General features: G+C 42.7%; 1 protein-coding gene across 1 annotated transcript in view; it reads left to right on the forward strand.

The window, feature by feature from the left end:
* Positions 1–353: 353 nt before the first annotated feature.
* atg3 (autophagy related 3) overlaps positions 354–19,461 on the forward strand; it is a 119,054-nt gene continuing 99,946 nt past the window's right edge. Inside the window, exon 1 of the mRNA XM_060919211.1 lies at positions 354–554. Within this exon, the coding sequence (XP_060775194.1) occupies positions 483–554 (72 nt within the window). The 5' untranslated portion in view covers positions 354–482. The remainder of the gene's footprint in view (positions 555–19,461) is intronic.

The raw sequence follows: 19,461 nt of genomic DNA on the forward strand, positions 1-19,461 counted from the left end.
TTTTTCCTTTTAGTTGATTAATGTAATTTACTTTATGTCTTTATGTATTTGTATTAGTCATTTGCTCTTGTTTTACCCTATTGTCACATGTCAATGTCATTGTTTTATTGGAATAAAAAAAAATATTTTATTTATATATATATATATATATATATATATATATATATATATATATATATATATATATAAAACTGACATGCAGTAAGTTTTGAGAGGATTAAAGTTTTCCCGAGTTCGGGCTTTTAAACCTAAAAAAAAAACCTCAGTCAGGAACCTTCCTAAGCCCCCCAAAAAAACCCCACCTATTGGAACGCAACCTTCGAGTGGCGGAAGTGATAGTCGTATGACTTAGGTCACGTGGTTTTCTGACGTCGGCTAGCCAAACAGAAAGCCCGTAAACAGTAGTTGTACAGAGAGCGCTTGAAAACTCAAAGCATTTCGTGCACGAAGGGGTTTCGCTTGTGTGGTCTTACCTTGTGACCATGCAGAACGTCATCAATTCTGTGAAAGGCACAGCTCTCGGGGTGGCTGAGTTTCTAACACCCGTCCTGAAGGTAAGCCTGAAGTGGGCTAGCCAATGATGTGTGCTAGCTAACTAGCTTCTTTTTAAAGTAGTCATTTTAATCAGAGGATGATGAGCAGCGCCTTTCCTCCTGTCGGGTGGGAGAAGTGAAATTCAGACGCAGGGTATCTCATGCATAACAGCTCGTAAACTCAATGCATTGCATGATAGTTTTACTAAAAGTAGCATGTATTATTTGCATAAATATATTTTTTTAATTGTAGCTAAATTATTGTTGCATTCGCGTCCCGTCTTCCTGAAAATCCTTTCATTTTAACCTCGGAGTGGAAATTATGTGTCGGAATTTTGGGTGTTTTTCTGAAATCCTAGATTTCTCCGACACAAACCTAGAAGTGAAGCAACTGTCTTCAAAAACATACAGTGTGTTCGAGGGAATAAAGTTTTAAAATACGAATTTTCGTTCATATTTCAGCTTTCACCACCCGCTTCAGTTCTCCTAGAGATGAGGAAGATAGGATTATCCAGCATTTCTATGAAACACTTTGGTGTGTGTGTGTGTGTGTGGGGGTTTCCTCTCTCTTTTTCTTCCTCATTTCAATTATGCACTCCTTACTCTCGTTTTCTGTCTTGGAGCTGCTGGAACATATACATTTCTCATCTCATTATCTGTAGCCGCTTTATCCTGTTCTACAGGGTCGCAGGCAAGCTGGAGCCTATCTCAGCTGACTACGGGCGAGAGGCGGGGTACACCCTGGACAAGTCGCCAGGTCATCACAGGGCTGACACATAGACACAAACCATTCACACTCACATTCACACCAACCCCGTGTCTACTATTTTTCAAGAAAAGAAGTGGAGAATTTTTTCAGAACCCAGGGGGAACCCTGAAGACAACATGACGTCTCATGTCGGAGATGTAAAACTTCCACACTAGTGAGCGACTGTGATAATTTGTACACAAACATGGCCAACAGGGTTGCTTCGTTAAATACAGAAGATTTTGAGAGAATTTTGAAAGAGGAAGATGCATTGAACACCTGAAAGGAATGGGTATGTCTAATAATAATAGGCTTTTTTCATGGTCTATCAGAGATACAGTGGGGCAAAAAAGTATAAAGTCAGTCACCAATTGTGCAAGTTCTCCCACTTAAAAAGATGAGAGGCCTGTAATTTTCATCATAGGTACACTTCAACTATGAGAGACAAAATGAGAGAAAAAAAATCCAGAAAATCACATTGTCTGATTTTTAAAGAATTTATTTGCAAATTATGGTGGAAAATAAGTATTTGGTCAATAACAAAAGTTCATCTCAATACTTTGTTATATACCCTTTGTTGGCAATGACAGAGGTCAAACGTTTTCTCTAAGTCTTCACAAGGTTTTCACACACTGTTGCTGGTATTTTGGCCCATTCCTCCATGCAGATCTCTTCTAGAGCAGTGATGTTTTGGGGCTGTCGCTGGGCAAGACAGACTTTCAACTCCCTCCAAAGATTTTCTATGCGGTTGAGATCTGGAGACTGGCTAGGCCACTCCAGGACCTTGAAATGCTTCTTACGAAGCCACTCCTTCGTTGCCCGGGCGGTGTGTTTGGGATCATTGTCATGCTGAAAGACCCAGCCACGTTTCATCTTCAATGCCCTTGCTGATGGAAGGAGGTTTTCACTCAAAATCTCACGATACATGGCCCCATTCATTCTTTCCTTTACATGGATCAGTCATCCTGGTCCCTTTGCAGAAAAACAGCCCCAAAGCATGATGTTTCCACCCCCATGCTTCACAGTAGGTATGGTGTTCTTTGGATGCAACTCAGCATTCTTTCTTCTCCAAACACGACAAGTTGAGTTTTTACCAAAAAGTTCTATTTTGGTTTCATCTGACCATATGACATTCTCCCAATCCTCTTCTGGATCATCCAAATGCTCTCTAGCAAACTTCAGATATGCCTGGACATGTACTGGCTTAAGCAGGGGGACACGTCTGGCACTGCAGGATTTGAGTCCCTGGCGGCGTAGTGTGTTACTGATGGTAGCCTTTGTTACTTTGGTCCCAGCTCTCTGCAGGTCATTCACTAGGTCCCCCCGTGTGGTTCTGGGATTTTTGCTCACCGTTCTTGTGATCCTTTTGACCCCACGGGGTGAGATCTTGTATGGAGCCCCAGATCGAGGGAGATTATCAGTGGTCTTGTATGTCTTCCATTTTCTAATAATTGCTCCCACAGTTGATTTCTTCGCACCAAGCTGCTTACCTATTGCAGATTCAGTCTTCCCAGCCTGGTGCAGGTCTACAATTTAGTTTCTGGTGTCCTTTGACAGCTCTTTGGTCTTGGCCATGGTGGAGTTTGGAGTGTGACTGTTTGAGGTTGTGGACAGGTGTCTTTTATACTGATAACGAATTCAAACAGGTGCCATTAATACAGGTAACGAGTGGAGGACAGAGGAGCCTCTTAAAGAAGAAGTTACAGGTCTGTGAGAGCCAGAAATCTTGCTTGTTTGTAGGTGACCAAACACTTATTTTACCGAGGAATTTACCAATTAATTCATTAAAAATCCTACAATGTGATTTCCTGGATTCTTTCCCCCCATTCTGTCTCTCATAGTTGAAGTGTACCTATGATGAAAATTACAGGCCTCTCTCATCTTTTTAAGTGGGAGAACTTGCACAACTGGTGGCTGACTAAATACTTTTTTGCCCCACTGTAATCCATTCAGGTAGCATGGCTCGTCTTCGGCCTCTTTCAGTATCAAGCCAGCTGAATGGAATATATCTGACAGACCATGAAAAAAAGCCAGCTAATATTATTTAAATGTCACTCAGATCTGCAAAGTATTTCGTATGAAAAATACGAGTTTTTCAACATGAGAAGATAAACTTCATATCGTCAAGCTAACGTGTGATTTTCTTTTTATTATATAGACACATTCACAAACAAAAAGGTGCTCAAATTGATCAAAATTCATTGATTTCCTCATGAGTGACATGTAGAGAATTATAAATACATACAGACACGTATCATTGAAAAACATTTGTTTTGATATGCAAGTATTAGGTGTATTATCAAGTATTATTATGTATGGGCGGCACGGTGGTGTAGCAGTTCGTGCTGTCACCTCACAGCAAGAAGGTCCGGGTTCGAGCCTCATGGCCGGCGAGGGCCTTTCTGTGGGGAGTTTGCATGTTCTCCCCGTGTCTGTGTCTATGTGTCACAGGGCTGACACATAGACACAGACAACCATTCACACTCACATTCACACCTACGGTCAATTTAGAGTCACCAGTTAACCTAACCTGCATGTCTTTGGACTGTGGGGGAAACCGGAGCACCCGGAGGAAACCCACACGGACACGGGGAGAACATGCAAACTCCCCACAGAAAGGCCCTCGCCGGCCATGAGGCTCGAACCCGGACCTTCTTGCTGTGAGGTGACAGCACGAACTGCTACACCACCGTGCCGCCCATACATAATAATACTTGATAATACACATAATACTTGCATATCAAAACAAATGTTTTTCAATGATAAATGCTTTGAATTGGACTTTTAATATTAGAATCAGTTCAGTTGTACTGAATGTTATTTTTCATATTTTATGATATTTCATATTGTAAGGGGCTTGAATTTGAATTCAATAAACAGAATACTCTGTTTATATTTTTGTCTGAATTGTTTGCATGTTTTCGTATAGGGAGCTACCTTAACAGCACTGAATACTTGAGTGCTACTGTAGAGATATAATTATACGCTGAAAGGCGGGGTACACCCTGGACAAGTCGCCAGGTCATCACAGGGCTGACACACAGACAGAGACAACCATTCACACCTACGGTCAATTTAGTCACCAGTTAACCTAACCTGCATGTCTTTGGACTGTGGGGGAAACTGGAGCACCCGGAGGAAACCCACGCGGACACGGGGAGAACATGCAAACTCCACACAGAAAGGCCCTCGCCGGCCACGGGGCTCGAACCCGGACCTTCTTGCTGTGAGGTGACAGCGCTAACCACTACACCACCGTGCCGCCCGCAATAAAAATCTGATTTGTTAATTCACGTGAACCTTTATTTAACTGACAAAAGTACAAAGAAATGATTTTTAATAGTTTTACTGATCAATTTAATTGTATTTTGTAAATATAAACGAGGTTAGAATTTGATGCCTGGAACATACTCAACGTTGGGACAGAGCATTATTACCATTTTGTTACATCACCTTTCCTTTTTATAACACTTTTTATGGCTACTGCCTCATATAGAGGCTGTAGCCACTGTTATCGTGTTGTAAGAATGAGTAACAATCGCGTACTGCACATACAGTACAGGTGTTCTTATTAAAATGACCAGCAAGTGTATACAATTCGGTTCACCATTCAATATAAATGGAATAGACTAAAGAAATCACTTTCAGACATGTTCATGCTTATTACCAAGGGAAAGTGTGTTCCTATTTTAAAATATACTCCAGGTTGTCGCCCTTTCCTCGCCTTCTTCGGCCAGTGATCCCATGTGTGATGGGGTCCGGGTTCGAGCCCCGTGGCCGACGAGGGCCTTTCTGTGCGGAGTTTGCATGTTCTCCCCGTGTCCGCGTGGGTTTCCCCCACAGTCCAAAGACATGCAGGTTAGGTTAACTGGTGACTCTAAATTGACCGTAGGTGTGAATGTGAGTGTGAATGGTTGTCTGTGGCTACATCCACACGACAACGGCAACGAGATTTTATAAAAAAAAAAATCGCGTCCACATGGGCAACGGATCAGTAAAATATCAGGTACATATGGCAACGCAACGCTTGCTGAAAACGATGCAATACACATGCCACACCTCTAGGGGCGCTGTAAGACGGTCCCATCGGAGACACCAGAACAATAGAAGAAGTAGGTGCATGCATAAACCCCTTCTTCTACCCGGTGCATACATGAAAATCCCTCACCTTTCGGTGAAATTCGCCGTTTTGAAACCAAAATGGGTGACCTACGTGACTTGTGTAGATCTGATGAGAAAAAAAAATTGGGGGCTGTTTGATATTGACCCAAAGGGCAAGGAGGTCGCTTCACACCCATAGACAGTTCGTGCCGGTTTGCGCCTCCTCCTCCTGCTTTGATATTGACGCCATAGCGACGAGTACATCTCGCTGCGAAGGGCAAGCAGCATCATTTCGTGCCTCTTCTCCTGCTGGCCAGAACGTGCACACACCAGTCAGAGTGCAGACCAGACCGCTGGAAGCTGGATTGAGTCATCGGACTGAATTTCCTACTTTTTTCAAACTTTCCTGATCGCTATCAAAACAAACAAAACTTCCGGCTTGATTACGTCAGCATTCGAAAGAGGGCGCGCACGTCTTTTGACAACCCCTGTGTCCGAAATTGCTTGCCACTCACTATATAGGGCACTGTATAGTGGAGACGCCATTTTGTAGTGCTGTCCGTGCTGAAAGAAATCAAATTAAAAGTCTCAAATTTGATTTAATAAAAGACAGCAGCAAAGAAGAAAGTATTCAGCCTTGATTTAAAAAGGACTGAAAGCTGCAGGTACTTCCATATCTTGGCAGGCTGGTGGTATGCTGGGGCACCTCTTGCCAGCAGACCAGGATATCCAGAGGGAACTTGTGCGGTTCAGTGTTGACCTGACCATCCCCAGCTTCAAGGAGGGAGAGAGCATCGTGGAGTGGTGGGGTCATGTCTTCGACAGACCAGACAAGTACCCCTCCCTGGGTGCACTGGTTAAGTGTTGCCTCTCCATCTTTCATGGATCTAGAGTCGAGTCCTCATTTAGTCTGATGAATGATGTAATTGATCAAAGGAGTCGCAACATGAATGTGGAAACATTTAATGCAGTACAGACGGTCAAGTACACGCTGATGTCCAGGGGGAAGACAGCTATGCAGCTCTTTAGAAGGGAGGACGTGAAGTTTGGGGAAGTGGACAGAACATTGTGCAAGAACATTAACTCTGCAGCAGCCACATACAAACACCAGCAGAGGGTGAACAAGGAGGAAAAGCAGCAGAGCAAGTATGGCTCTCAAGCAACTTGCAGTGCTCAGCAGGCCAAGAAACCGACTGCTGAAGGAGAGAAGCGGGCAAGGCTGAAACATGTGGCAACTCGGCGAAAGCGGGCCATGGAGACACTGGTGGTCCAGGCAAATAAAAGGAAAAAATGATCACTATTCCTTGTGTGTTCTCCACTTTCTTCGTTCTATTATTTGCATTTTTTTTCCAGGGCATAATTTCACTATAACTACATGTATTTGAATTTATATTTCTACTGTATGTCCTTATGCAAATGTCAATACAGTATACTTAGTAAGGAGGCTATAATATTTATTCTGAGGGAGGACCCCCCAAACAAAATAAAACCGCACCAGAGGCCACGTCACCACCAGGGCTTTGAACCAGAATTTTTTTCCTATTGGTTCGTTCCGAACAGAAATGGAATTTTAACGTTTCCGGTTTTGGGTTCCACCATTAAATAGACGTTCCCGAACCGGTTAGAACAAAAAAATTTCGTTCCCGGAACGGTTAATTACGTTCCCTGTCAGCTGTTTAACAAATGGCTATAAAATTATGTCTCTGTCTCATCCAGCTTAAGCCAAATGTAGGCTAATTCTATTACAACCTTCATTAAATAAGACAAGAAATAATTCAAAACAATTATTATTTCAAATGTTGGCGATTTGGATTCTCAGTATGTCTTCCCATCTACACAAACAGAAAAAGTGCCAAAAATGAAAGATAATTCGTTTAGTGTGTTACCAAAGGCTAGTCAGGCCCTATGCATTGATAGGCTAACAGAGGTTAACGTCATTTAATGTTCGCAAGCCTCTCATTAACGTGGACAAATGTATCGTGTTTGAAATTGACGTTTTTGAATAACGATAGACTGCAATATTTACCTCTTATTTAAGATGTGGAGACGTGATAGTAGTCCACCCTCCCGCTCTCTCCATTCAGTCAGCGAACGTCACACAGGAAGTGAACCCCAGCGGGCCATAGAAACTTGCGCAGGAGAAGAATGACTTTATTTGTAGGCTACGGAAACGTTGAGGAACGAAATAAAAACCGGTATTAACCGGTTACCATTATTTTTAATAAGCGTTTCTGTTCCGGAACATAAAAAATAATAAAGTTTCTGGTTTCGTTTCTGTTCCATGTGAAATAGAAAAAGTTCCTGGGTTTCGTTCCTTGAACCGGTTCAAAGCCCTGGTCACCACTCGCGCACCCTTCTCACCTTTTTCACCCCGACCCGTTTTCATGCCTGCCGGTGTGAAGCACTCACAGGAACAAACACACAACAAGATGGCTGCGACTACGCGAGGAAATCGTGCCTTCTGTGTGTACAAATTAGTTTTATTAGTGTGCATAGTTTTATAGAACTTAATTTTCTTATGTGTGAACATTTTGAAAAGCATTTTTATATAATTTATATAACTTTTATATTGTGTGTGAACATTTTGAAAAGCAGTCTTATCCAATAAAAAAAAGAAATTCAAGAAATGGTTCAGTTACTTGTTTATTTAAAAGAAAAGCTGTATACAAAAGTGAATGCAATGCAGTGGTTCATACAAAACAGCGAGAGTGCTGCTTGTTCTAGTCATGTGGTTGTGACGTCATCGTAAACAAATCCGTTCAACTCATCCAGACGACTTCGCAACGGCGCCGTTGCCAGATTTTTCCACTCTGGAACCCGTTCTCAAAAAATATCGTTGTGGGGCACCCAAAACGCCGGTGCCGTGTGGACGCCAGGCTGAAACGATAAACAATTTTATCAGATTCACCTGAATCCGTTGCCGTGTGGACAGGGCCTGTGTCTATGTGTCAGCCCTGTGATGACCTGGTGACTTGTCCAGGGTGTACCCTGCCTTTCGCCTGTAGTCAGCTGGGATAGGCTCCAGCTTGCCTGCGACCCTGTAGAACAGGATAAAGCAGAGGTGGGCAAACTACGGCCCGCGGGCCACATCCGGCCTGTTGGCGTTTTTAATCCGGCCCGCGGAAGACAATCATATAAACACGATTGAGCAGATCTATAAACTATAAGCATCAGTGTTATCACGTAGACAGGTGTTCTAGAGATCCGTCTTTCCAGTCAGTCGTATTCATGCGAGATTACATTTGCAGAGTGGTGCAGCGCGTGCCATGGAAGTCATTCTGGCGCCCATGCCACTGATGATCTCGAGAACACAGGATAAAACTTTACAATGAGTGGTCCTAAAAAAAGTGGACAGTGAGTGCAGGGTGTTCAATAAAGAATGGACAACTACATATTTTTTTGCTGAAGTCCGATCAAAGGCTGTATGCCTTGTTTGCAAAGAAACCGTTGCAGTTTTAAAGGAATATAACATCAAATGGCACTTTTCCTCCAAGCATGCTAATTATTGCTAACAACCAGTCAGCGCAAGCACGGACGAATACAGCTCAGCGATTGCTGAGTGAATGTGAGTATTAACACTTTCTCTTTTTAAAACTATGTTGGAGCTGTAATAAGATGGTAGTCACATGTTTACAGACAATAATATAAAAAGTATAACTCTTAGTAATTTTGGTTGTCGTGGGTGGCTGCTGTAGTGCTGGTGTTTGTTTTTAAGTACCGTGTGCTTTTGGGTGTCTGCTCCGCCCCTCATTTATGTCCCTGTCTGCTATTATAGGTGTATTATGAGCAGCTGACCTTGCTTCTGCTTATATCTGTTCCTGGACTTTTGCCTGTGGAGGTTATTCTGATCTATGAGTGGCCTTTTGGAATATGAAAACCTGTTTGGAACCTGTGTTTTGATTTTTTGCTTACTGGAAATATTTCAGTGAGTGACTTTGAACCTGAAAACCAGTTTGGAGTTTTTTGCTTTCTTGAGCTGTTTTGTTTGATTTTGTGGGCTGGATGGATCCAGTGCCAAACCACTGAACTGCAAATATGTTGGCATGGTGTGGTGCCTCTCCTACTAATGGTGGTTGGTTGTACTGGCAAGCTGGAAGTGGATGGTTAAAAAAAACAACAACACTCAGGTGTATATCTACGAGTTCAGTGAAATGTACAAAAATATGTACTGATATGTAATTTAGTTCAATTTAATGATATGCAATTTAGTTGTATGTATAAAATGATACAAATATACAAATACACTGGCATCCTACTCATCCTGGCAGCTCAAAGATGTAATTTAAGAATTAAGTGTGCTACTTTTCTTACTGTCACGTGTGTGTGTGTGTGTGTGTGTGTGTGTGTGTGTGTGTGTTAGTTAGGGCTGGGTATCACCAAATACCTCACGATACGATACTATGGCGATATTTTGCCCACGATAACGATAATATCACGGTACAGCGATTCTGCGATAATCGATATATTGCAAGAAATTTCAACCACATCATGATATCTGTGTCACTGAAGAAAATCAGAATTTATTGACCACTGTAAAATTACATTTCACATACATAACTACACACTCTTGCCAGACATATATTTGTTTCTATTCCACTGCTGGCAAAACCAAGAGTTGCTTCACTACAACATACAGAAAATTCCCATTTCTGTGCTAGTATTCTCAACTTTTCTGTAAGCATGGACACATCAGTGCTGCTTAACAAGCAGAATCAAATTGTTTTATGAAAACTTGCACTGCAGACTGCACATACATTTCAGTGCTAACACTAATATCAATTTGTTCTTTGTAAACTTGAGAACATATACCTGAGAACATTTAACTTGTGCTTATTTTGCAGGAACAACACACTGTCTGAAACACATTGAAAAGTGCAGTGTGCATCTTAGTCTCCTACTGCGCATGCGCAGAACATAAAAATCGGCAAATGCGTGAAATACTCACCGATTTTCTATCAGCCCAGCTGATCGGTAGGACAAAACTACTGTTGAATTTTCCTACCCTCCTGGATTTCGCACATGCGCAGTAGGCTTGGTAGGACAAATCCAAGAGGTAGGATAACTTTACAGAACACTGGCTCACTGTTTTTTTTTTTTTTTTCTCCTTTCCTTTGGAATCCAAAGTGCCTCCAAACATCTGCCTTAAAGTTCAGCGGCGTCTCTAGGTTTACGTTAACAGCCATGCTTGCTTGTTTTTTTTCCTCACTGCGACCGCCGGGGAAAAAAGAGAAGACGAAGAGTGCCTTGCAGTGAGGGAGCGGCACAGCGACACCTCGCGGAGCGGAGGTGCGGAAGTCGTACTGGATTTACAACCCGTCTGAAACATGATTTATTATTTGAAAAAATATCGATATTCAAATTTTGAGTATCGATATTGAATCAGAAGACAAAGTATCGCGATATATCGCCGTATCGATATTTTTGCACACCCCTAGTGTGTGTGTGTGTGTGTGTGTAGTACTTTTCTGGATGGATCCAGTGCCAATCTATTGAACTGCAAGCATTTTTCTGCTCTGCCTTTGTTGACTGAGAACTAAAATAAATGTCAATCTGATCTGCATTTGGGTCTCTGTCAGTGAAGGCCTTACAATAACACTAAAGCTTTTCCGGTTTATGTTCGATATGTATGAATTTGGTGTTGGCCCGGCCCGCCTGGCAAATTTCAAAAGTCAATGTGGCCCCTGAGCCAAAAAGTTTGCCCACCCCTGGGATAAAGATAATGAGATGAGATTTTTATTGCATTTTTAGAAAAAATTCTAAATTTTCCTGGAAATGGGGTTAGTATATCACAACTGGACCATGTTTAAAGCACTCTGAACCAAGTTCAGCTTCTACCGCCACTGTAATATATAAATTACACTTGGTCCATCAGGTTCTGCTTAAGGTGCAAATTTTGGATCTTAGGAATGGTTACAGTGTTGTGTTCTCTATAATGTGTGTGTTGTAAACTATGGACCCTGGTCTGTGTGAGTTTGTGTGCATGCACGCACGCAATTACCAGGTAAAAAGAGAGAGCTGGGAGTCTATGGATATTTGTTCTTAGCAGGACCGAATTTAACGCCCCTGGTTTATATGGATCCTAATTTAAGCAGTCTGTCTAAACAATGGTGTTCATATGAAGCTATCCAAAGTTGTTTGTGTAGAGCAAGGTTTATGGACACATTTTTAACTTGAATTCAGAAAGAAGGGCAAAACGGTGCCTATTCTACAGGAGTCTGGTGTGCGCATACAGCTTTTTAACAATATTTGTGTTTTAGTTTTGAATTATTTTATGAGATGGGAAACGTTATTCTTGTGTGATGATTAGATGGACAGCCATGTAAAACTTTGCTCTTCAAATTCTTTATAGATTCCATTATTGATTGATTTTCTGATCAATTTTGTGTGCGTGCGTGCGTGCGTGCGTGGGGGGACCTACACAGGTTTCAACATCAGCACAGCTGTTTTATTATCTCGGAGTCTGAACACAGTGTAGAATACGGTGGGTACGGAAAGTATTCAGACCCCTTTAAATTTTTCACTCTTTCATTGCAGCCATTTGCTAAAATAAAAAAGTTCATTTTATTTCTCATTAATGTACACTCAGCACCCCATCTTGACAGAAAAAAACAGAAATGTAGAAATTTTTGCAAATTTATTAAAAAAGAAAAACTGAAATATCACATGGTCATAAGTATTCAGACTAGTGCTGTCAAGCGATTAAAATATTTAATCGCGATTAATGTCGCGACTGTCATAGTTAACTCGCGATTAATCGCACATTTTTGTCACATGAAAAACCATTGTAATTCTCTTATCAGCATAAAGTGAATGGGCTTGCTTTGTACCAATGTTTTTTTTTAATTTAATTTAATTTTATTTTTTTTATTGCAGAGCATAACACGTCTTGTCACAGCCACTGACATCCATAACTTCCATATTAGATGAGAAAACCAAGGGATGAAAAATAAAGTGCATATCACTGTGAAAATAAAAAAAATGTTTTATTTTACTCTTCATTAGTTTCTTTTGAAGAGAAGTATTTGCCATAAAAGAAGAAAAAAACAGATAACAAAAATAAAAACATTCATCATACGTTCAAAAACGTTCATCATAGTGTGGCACTGTATTCTCTAATTCTCACTGCTTATAACTCTACACCTACCCGGTGGAGATGAGCTGGGAAACTGAAGACTGAAGGAACAGTATTGAAAAGTATTTTTCCAGTCTCACCTGTGAAAGGTAATCCCATGGGATCTCGTTTGGACGGTAAACCTGTTGGTACAGTTAAACGCAGCACATGAATGAGGCATCTTTATTCTCGGCTACTGTCTAGACGCTATACCAGAGACGGTTGAAGAATCTCCACTTTGCCCCATCCAATATGGCGGCGAGGATGTTTATACGTCTATGCCTTTCTCCATCACTCACACGTACTCTTATTGAAGCAGCGCGCGACAAGCCTCAACAGGAACTACGGGTGACTCGCAGGGCCAAATTAGAATTTGCGTTAACGGCACTATTTTTTAAAATCGCGATAAATTGAGATCGCGTTAACGCGTTATCGCGTTAACTTTGACAGCACTAATTCAGACCCTTTGCTGTGACACTCCTACTTAACTCACATGCTGTCCATTTCTTCTGATCCTCCTTGAGATGGTTCTACTCCTTCATTGGAGTCCAGCTGTGTTTAATTAAACTGATTGGACTTGATTAGGAAAGGCACACACCTGTCTATATAAGACCTTACAGCTCACAGTGCATGTCAGAGCAAATGAGAATCGTGAGGTCGAAGGAACTGCCCAAGGAGCTCAGAGACAGAATTGTGGCAAGGCACAGATCTGGCCAAGGTTAAAAAAGAATTTCTGCAGCACTCAAGGTTCCTAAGAGCACAGTGGCCTCCATAATCCTTAAATGGAAGAAGTTTGGGACGACCAGAACTCTTCCTAGACCTGGCCGTCCAGCCAAACCGAGCAATTGTGGGAGAAGAGCCTTGGTGAGAGAGGTAAAGAAGAACCCAAAGATCACTGTGGCTGAGCTCCAGAGATGCAGTAGGGAGATGGGAGAAAGTTCCACAAAGTCAACTATCACTGCAGCGCTCCACCAGTCGGGGCTTTATGGCAGAGTGGCCCGACGGAAGCCTCTCCTCAGTGCAAGACATATGAAAGTCCGCATAGAGTTTGCCAAAAAACACATGAAGGACTCCCAGACTATGAGAAATAAGATTCTCTGGTCTGATGAGACGAAGATTGAACTTTCTGGCGTTAATTCTAAGCGGTATGTGTGGAGAAAACCAGGCACTGCTCATCACCTGCCCAATACAATCCCAACAGTGAAACACGGTGGTGGCAGCATCATGCTGTGGGGGTGTTTTTCAGCTGCAGGGACAGGACGACTGGCTGCAATTGAAGGAAAGATGAATGTGGCCAAGTACAGAGAGATCCTGGAAGAAAACCTCTTCCAGAGTGCTCAGGACCTCAGACTGGGCTGAAGGTTTACCTTCCAACAAGGCAATGACCCTAAGCACACAGCTAAAATAACAAAGGAGTGGCTTCGGAACAACTCTGTGACCATTCTTGACTGGCCCAGCCAGAGCCCTGACCTAAACCCAATTGAGCATCTCTGGAGAGACCTGAAAATGGCTGTCCACCAACGTTCACCATCCAACCTGACAGAACTGGAGAGGATCTGCAAGGAAGAATGGCAGAGGATCCCCAAATCCAGGTGTGAAAAACTTGTTGCATCGTTCCCAAGAAGACTCATGGCTGTACTAGCTCAAAAGGGTGCTTCTACTCAATACTGAGCAAAGGGTCTGAATACTTACGACCATGTGATATTTCAGTTTTTCTTTTTTAATAAATTTGCAAAAATTTCTACATTTCTGTTTTTTTCTGTCAAGATGGGGTGCTGAGTGTACATTAATGACAAATAAAATGAACTTTTTTGATTTTAGCAAATGGCTGCAATGAAACAAAGAGTGAAAAATTTAAAGGGGTCTGAATACTTTCCGTACCCACTGTATCTGCCTAAAGTTTGAAAATGTTAAAATAAATAACAGTGGTCCTTGACTTAAATGCTTTGCATGTATGAGGTCCTGGGTTCAATCCCCAGCATCTCCAAAGCTGCCTTCTTGGGGAAGCCATGGCCTAAAGTTTAGAAAACTGGCTTTGGAACAAAAGGTTGCCAGTTCGATTCCCTGGACCAGCTGGAATGGTTAATGTGCCTTTGAGCAAGGCGCCTAACCCCCAACTGCTCCCCAGGCAGCCCACAGCTCAGGGTATGTCAGGGTCTTGTTGTATGTCGCTCTGGGTAAGAGCGCTTTCTAAATGCCTGTAATGTTGGAGCAGATGGGCAAACCGAGCAGCTGGCTGTAGCCTCCGAGCTATCTGTAGTAACAGTCTGTCATAATCTGAAATGGATGAAATGAGAGAATAATTATACAGCATTCTTTTTCATTTAGGTTTTCTTGGAGAAAAAATGTGCTCAGCCTACCTGCATGGTGCTAATGTTATTATAATACTAGATATTTACCATTGGTAACAGACATGCTGTTCAATTGGGAAGCAATGGCACTTGAACTTAGTGTGTCAAATACTTGGCATTCCCAGCCATCAATAACTGCCAACAGCCAGCGATTTTGCTGCCCATAAATGCTCCATCACCAGCTACTTGTAGTGGTTCGTCTCGTCTCGTCGTCTTCCGCTTATCCGGGGCCGGGTCGCGGAGGTAGCAGTCTGAGCATGGAAGCCCAAACTTCCCTTTCCCCAGACACCTCGGCCAGCTCCTCGGGAAGAACACCGAGGCGTTCCCAGGCCGGCAGAGAGACATAGGCCCTCCAGCGTGTCCTGGGTCTTCCCCGGGGCCTCCCCCGTTTTTTTTTTTTTTTTTTTCCCCCCCTTTCTCTTCAGAAAATTAAACTTCTATTTTTATGCGACATGCCTTATATCAGGGGTCACCAAACTTTTTTTTTTTTTCTCTGGGGGCCACATTGTCGTTCCTGACTGTGATGGGGGGCCAGGGTCGGGTCAGCTATATAACATAGAATTGTATGACCCAGACAAATATGACCACCAGCAGGCCTCATTGTGTAGCAGAGATTACTAGCCTGGCACAGCCATCCCCACTACTATATCCACACTACTATATCCCCCACTACTATATCCACACTTGATTGCTGGCACATATTTGTTTATCTTTACTAGTGGTTTGCAAAAGTAGTAATCGAGTATCCACACTTTGTTTTAATTTGAAATACCACAGATATTCAATTATTTTCTAATAAAAATAACATCAAAGCTGTCAAGGTAAGAAACATCTGCCTAGTTGAGGTGATTGACACTGGCAAAGGTGAGTGGAAAATTATAAATTGTAGGTAAGCCTGTTGATATTATTAATAATTGTGTGCAGCACTTAATAAAGTTCAAATAAATATGCCTATAAAATAAATACATTTAAAAAAAAAAGTGAAATTATAATAATATGAGCAATAGATCACAGCAGTTGTGCTGTGTCCTGCACGTCATTGCTCTCATCCATGGCCAAAGCAAAAAACTCGAATTCTGACGCTTTCTCATTCAGCTGGTCATACACGCTGTCCCCCAAATCTTCGGTTCGCCTGGTCATAGTAGGTGCGGAGAGACTCACCGCATTGAGCGCATCCTTCTTGTCAGGACACACCTCCTCGGCCACAGCAAGCATGCATACTTTAACAAAGTCCCCATCAGTAAACGGCTTTCCATGGGTAGCTAGTAGGTGAGCTACCTTATAGCTAGCTCGGACAGCAGCCTGGTTGATCTGGGTTTGGCGAAGGAATGCATTCTGTTGTGCAGCCAGTCCGCATTTCATTCTCCGAATCCTGTCTTCTCTTGTTTGCCCTCGCAAACTAGCATACTCTTTGTGGCGGGTTTCGTAGTGACGACGCAGATTATATTCTTTGAAAACCAACACACTTTCTTTACATACAAGACAAACTGCACGGTCCTTACACTGAACGAAAAAATAACCTGGGGGGCTGGGGGGGCCGGTCAAAGGGGGGGTGGGCTGGAGTCAGCCCGCGGGCCGTAGTTTGATGACCCCTGCCTTATATGTTCTCATTCACTGAGAAAAGTGATCTTTTTAGACAAGAATTATGTATGTGCTATGACAACGGCCATTGTTTACTACGCTGCCCTGCCAAAAAAAACCCTCACCATTTGGATTTAAGTAAGCAAATGCATAAGAGCCTTTGATTGGATAATTACTGTAGTGCAGGGGTACTCAACTAGAAACTGAAAAGGTCCACTCACCAAATTTCCAATGTTTCCATGGTCCGAAGGATGGGTTCTGTCCAAGTCAGTGTGAAAAGTTACACTACTTCTGTGCCACCAGTTCTTTAAACTTGGGCACAAAAGGTGTGAGAGCCAGGCGTAGGCACTGGTGCAAATGTTCATTGGTGAGTTTGCCCCTGTATTTGTTCTTCACCATTGTCATTGTTGAAAAGGCTGACTCGCAGGAGTAAGTTGAAGGAAACATAGTAAGAATCTGCAGAGCCATTTTCTGCAAGACACCTGCAGGGGCCATCTTTGTCCAGAAGGTGGCAGGGTCACAGAGAGAGTCCTGCAGGGCAAGGTTTTCTTGAAGCTCAATCAGCTCTGATTGTAGAGAAGCAGCACTAGCCCATGGGCAGACCTTCAGGGCTTCATTTTGAGAATTCTGTCACATTTTTCACCAGGAATGGGTTTTCAATACACAGCAAGACCTGTTTTTCCACGGGGAAATCTCCAAACCGGGTTTCAAAATTTTCAATCAACTTGTCCAGGAATTCCACATAATTGTAGTGATGTGGATCTGAAGCTTGGCTTTTCAGATTTGGGAAGTGAAGCAGGCTCCGCTCCTGTAGGTCACTTTTGAAGATTTCCAGCTTCCTTTGAAAAGCACGGCTAGCTGACATGAGGTTACACACTGTGTTATTTTTGCCCTGGAGCTTCAAATTCAAATCATTGAGGTGGGAAGTGATGTCTGTCAGAAATGCAGCAATTTTCATTGTTTTGGAGAAATTCCACATATGGTTTTGCTTTTGGACTGGTCTGATTCAGTAGAAACGTTTCTAACTCCTTCCTCAGTGCCCAAAATTGCTCCAACACCTTCCCCTTACTAAGCCACCTGACATTATTGTGGAGAAGTAACTCATCAAATTCTGCATCCACCTCTGTGAGGAATGAGCGTAGCAGGCGACGCTGCAAAGCAGAGGACGCCCTCAAAAAGTTGATGAGCTTCATCACTGTTGACATGATTTCTGAAAACTCCTTTCCCAGGCTGGCACACACAACCATCTGATGAATGACACAGTGGCATGCGATGAGGTCAGGGTGATGTGCCTTTAAGAGGGAGACTAATCCCCCTCTCTCTCCCAGTCATACTTGGGGCTCCATCAGTAGCAATTGAAATAACATGCTTCAGGTTTATGCCTTGGTCTTGCAACATCTGCATCACTGCATCATAAATGTCACTGCCTCTTGTATGACCATGAAGTGTTTTGAGACCTAACACATCTTCGATGAATTCCCTCTTTTCTGCATCAAAAAATCTGACAAACACCATCAGTTGGGCATTATCTGTGTTGTCAGTGGATTCGTCCAAAGCCAATGAAATGCAATTAGCATTTTTCACCGCAGTTTTCATTTGGTCCAGTAAATCGTCGGCAAGCATTTCGGTTCGTCTCGCTGCAGTGGAATCAGAGAGGGATATTTGACTTATTTTTTGGGTGATGTCATCTTTTAACGGGGTTCCCTCATAGAGCGATCGCCATCTCGCTCATGCACTCTTTCACAACTTCGGCGTTAGTGAATGGCTTTTTGTGCTTGCCTAACGCTACGTTCACACTGCAAGGCTTAATGCTCAATTCCGATTTTTTTGTGAAATCCGATTTTTTTTGTGAGGTCGTTCACATTAACAAAAATATGCGACTTGTATGTGATCCTCAGTATGAACGAAAAGCGACCTAAAAGTGTTCCGCATGCGCATTGCAGGATACGACGACGTCGCACGCAGTGAGCATGGCCAGTGTTTACGGAAGTAACCTAAAGTTTCCTGTGTATGACAGTAGCCAGCATGGAGTACCTGGCGATGATGCAGTTGTTGTTGCGACGGAGCCAGAACATGCACAATAGCCTGATGTTAAGGAGGAGGTTGAGAAGGAAGAGTGCAAGGGTTTTGGCTCAGGCGTTCTGCGGGGTAGTGACTGCTACCTCCGTTCAAAGGAACATCAAAGCCATGTTGTTGTAACTTTTTTTTTGAGAGACCCGCCGCCTACTTCAGCGCAGAATAGTGACGTTTGTGGCTTGTTGATGACGTGTAAGTCGGATGAATGCGACCTGGCGGTTCAGACTGAAGTCGCATATGAAAAGATCGGATAGGAATCAGAATTAGGACCACATATCCAAACGGCCTGGGTCGGATTTGAAAAAATCGGATCTGTGTCGTTCATATTGTCAATAAAAGATCGGATACAGGTCACATATGGGCGAAAAAATCGGATTTGAGTCACTTCAGCCTGCAGTGTGAACGTAGTGTAAGACCCATACCACTCGCAGTGAGGCTTCAGTCGTGCGCTCTTGCTGGGTTGCTGACCTGACTATCACAGTTCGTGACGCTTGATATGATTCTTGCATTTGATTTATTTTTCTGGTTCTTACCGCGGTGTTTTGTGGATAGTTTTGTTCGAAGTGCCCATGCTTTGTTTCATAATGACGCTTCACGTTTCCACTTTTGATGAGTGCAACCGTCTCATTGCAGATTAAACACATTGGTTTTGTGCTCCCCGCAGGCAGCACAAATGCATATTTGTCTGTCCACTCCGCCTTAAATTCTCGGTTTTCTGAATCCACCTTTCTTTTCTTTTCCAGTTTGGAGCACGCCATGTTTATTTCTGTTTGAAAACTAACTGATAACTCGTAAATCACTGACCGACAGACAGAAAACAAACTCGCACGCTGACCTCATGTTCGCTGCTTCACTGAGTTGTCATAGTGATGATAAACAATCTTTTATATTTTGTTTTCTTCATTTGTCGCGAGATTGGCTACGCGGAAATACATCCAGAAATAGTATGGCAATTAATTA

Source organism: Neoarius graeffei, chromosome 4 (genome assembly GCF_027579695.1).
Source record: "Neoarius graeffei isolate fNeoGra1 chromosome 4, fNeoGra1.pri, whole genome shotgun sequence".
NCBI classification, from domain to species: Eukaryota; Metazoa; Chordata; class Actinopteri; order Siluriformes; family Ariidae; genus Neoarius; species Neoarius graeffei.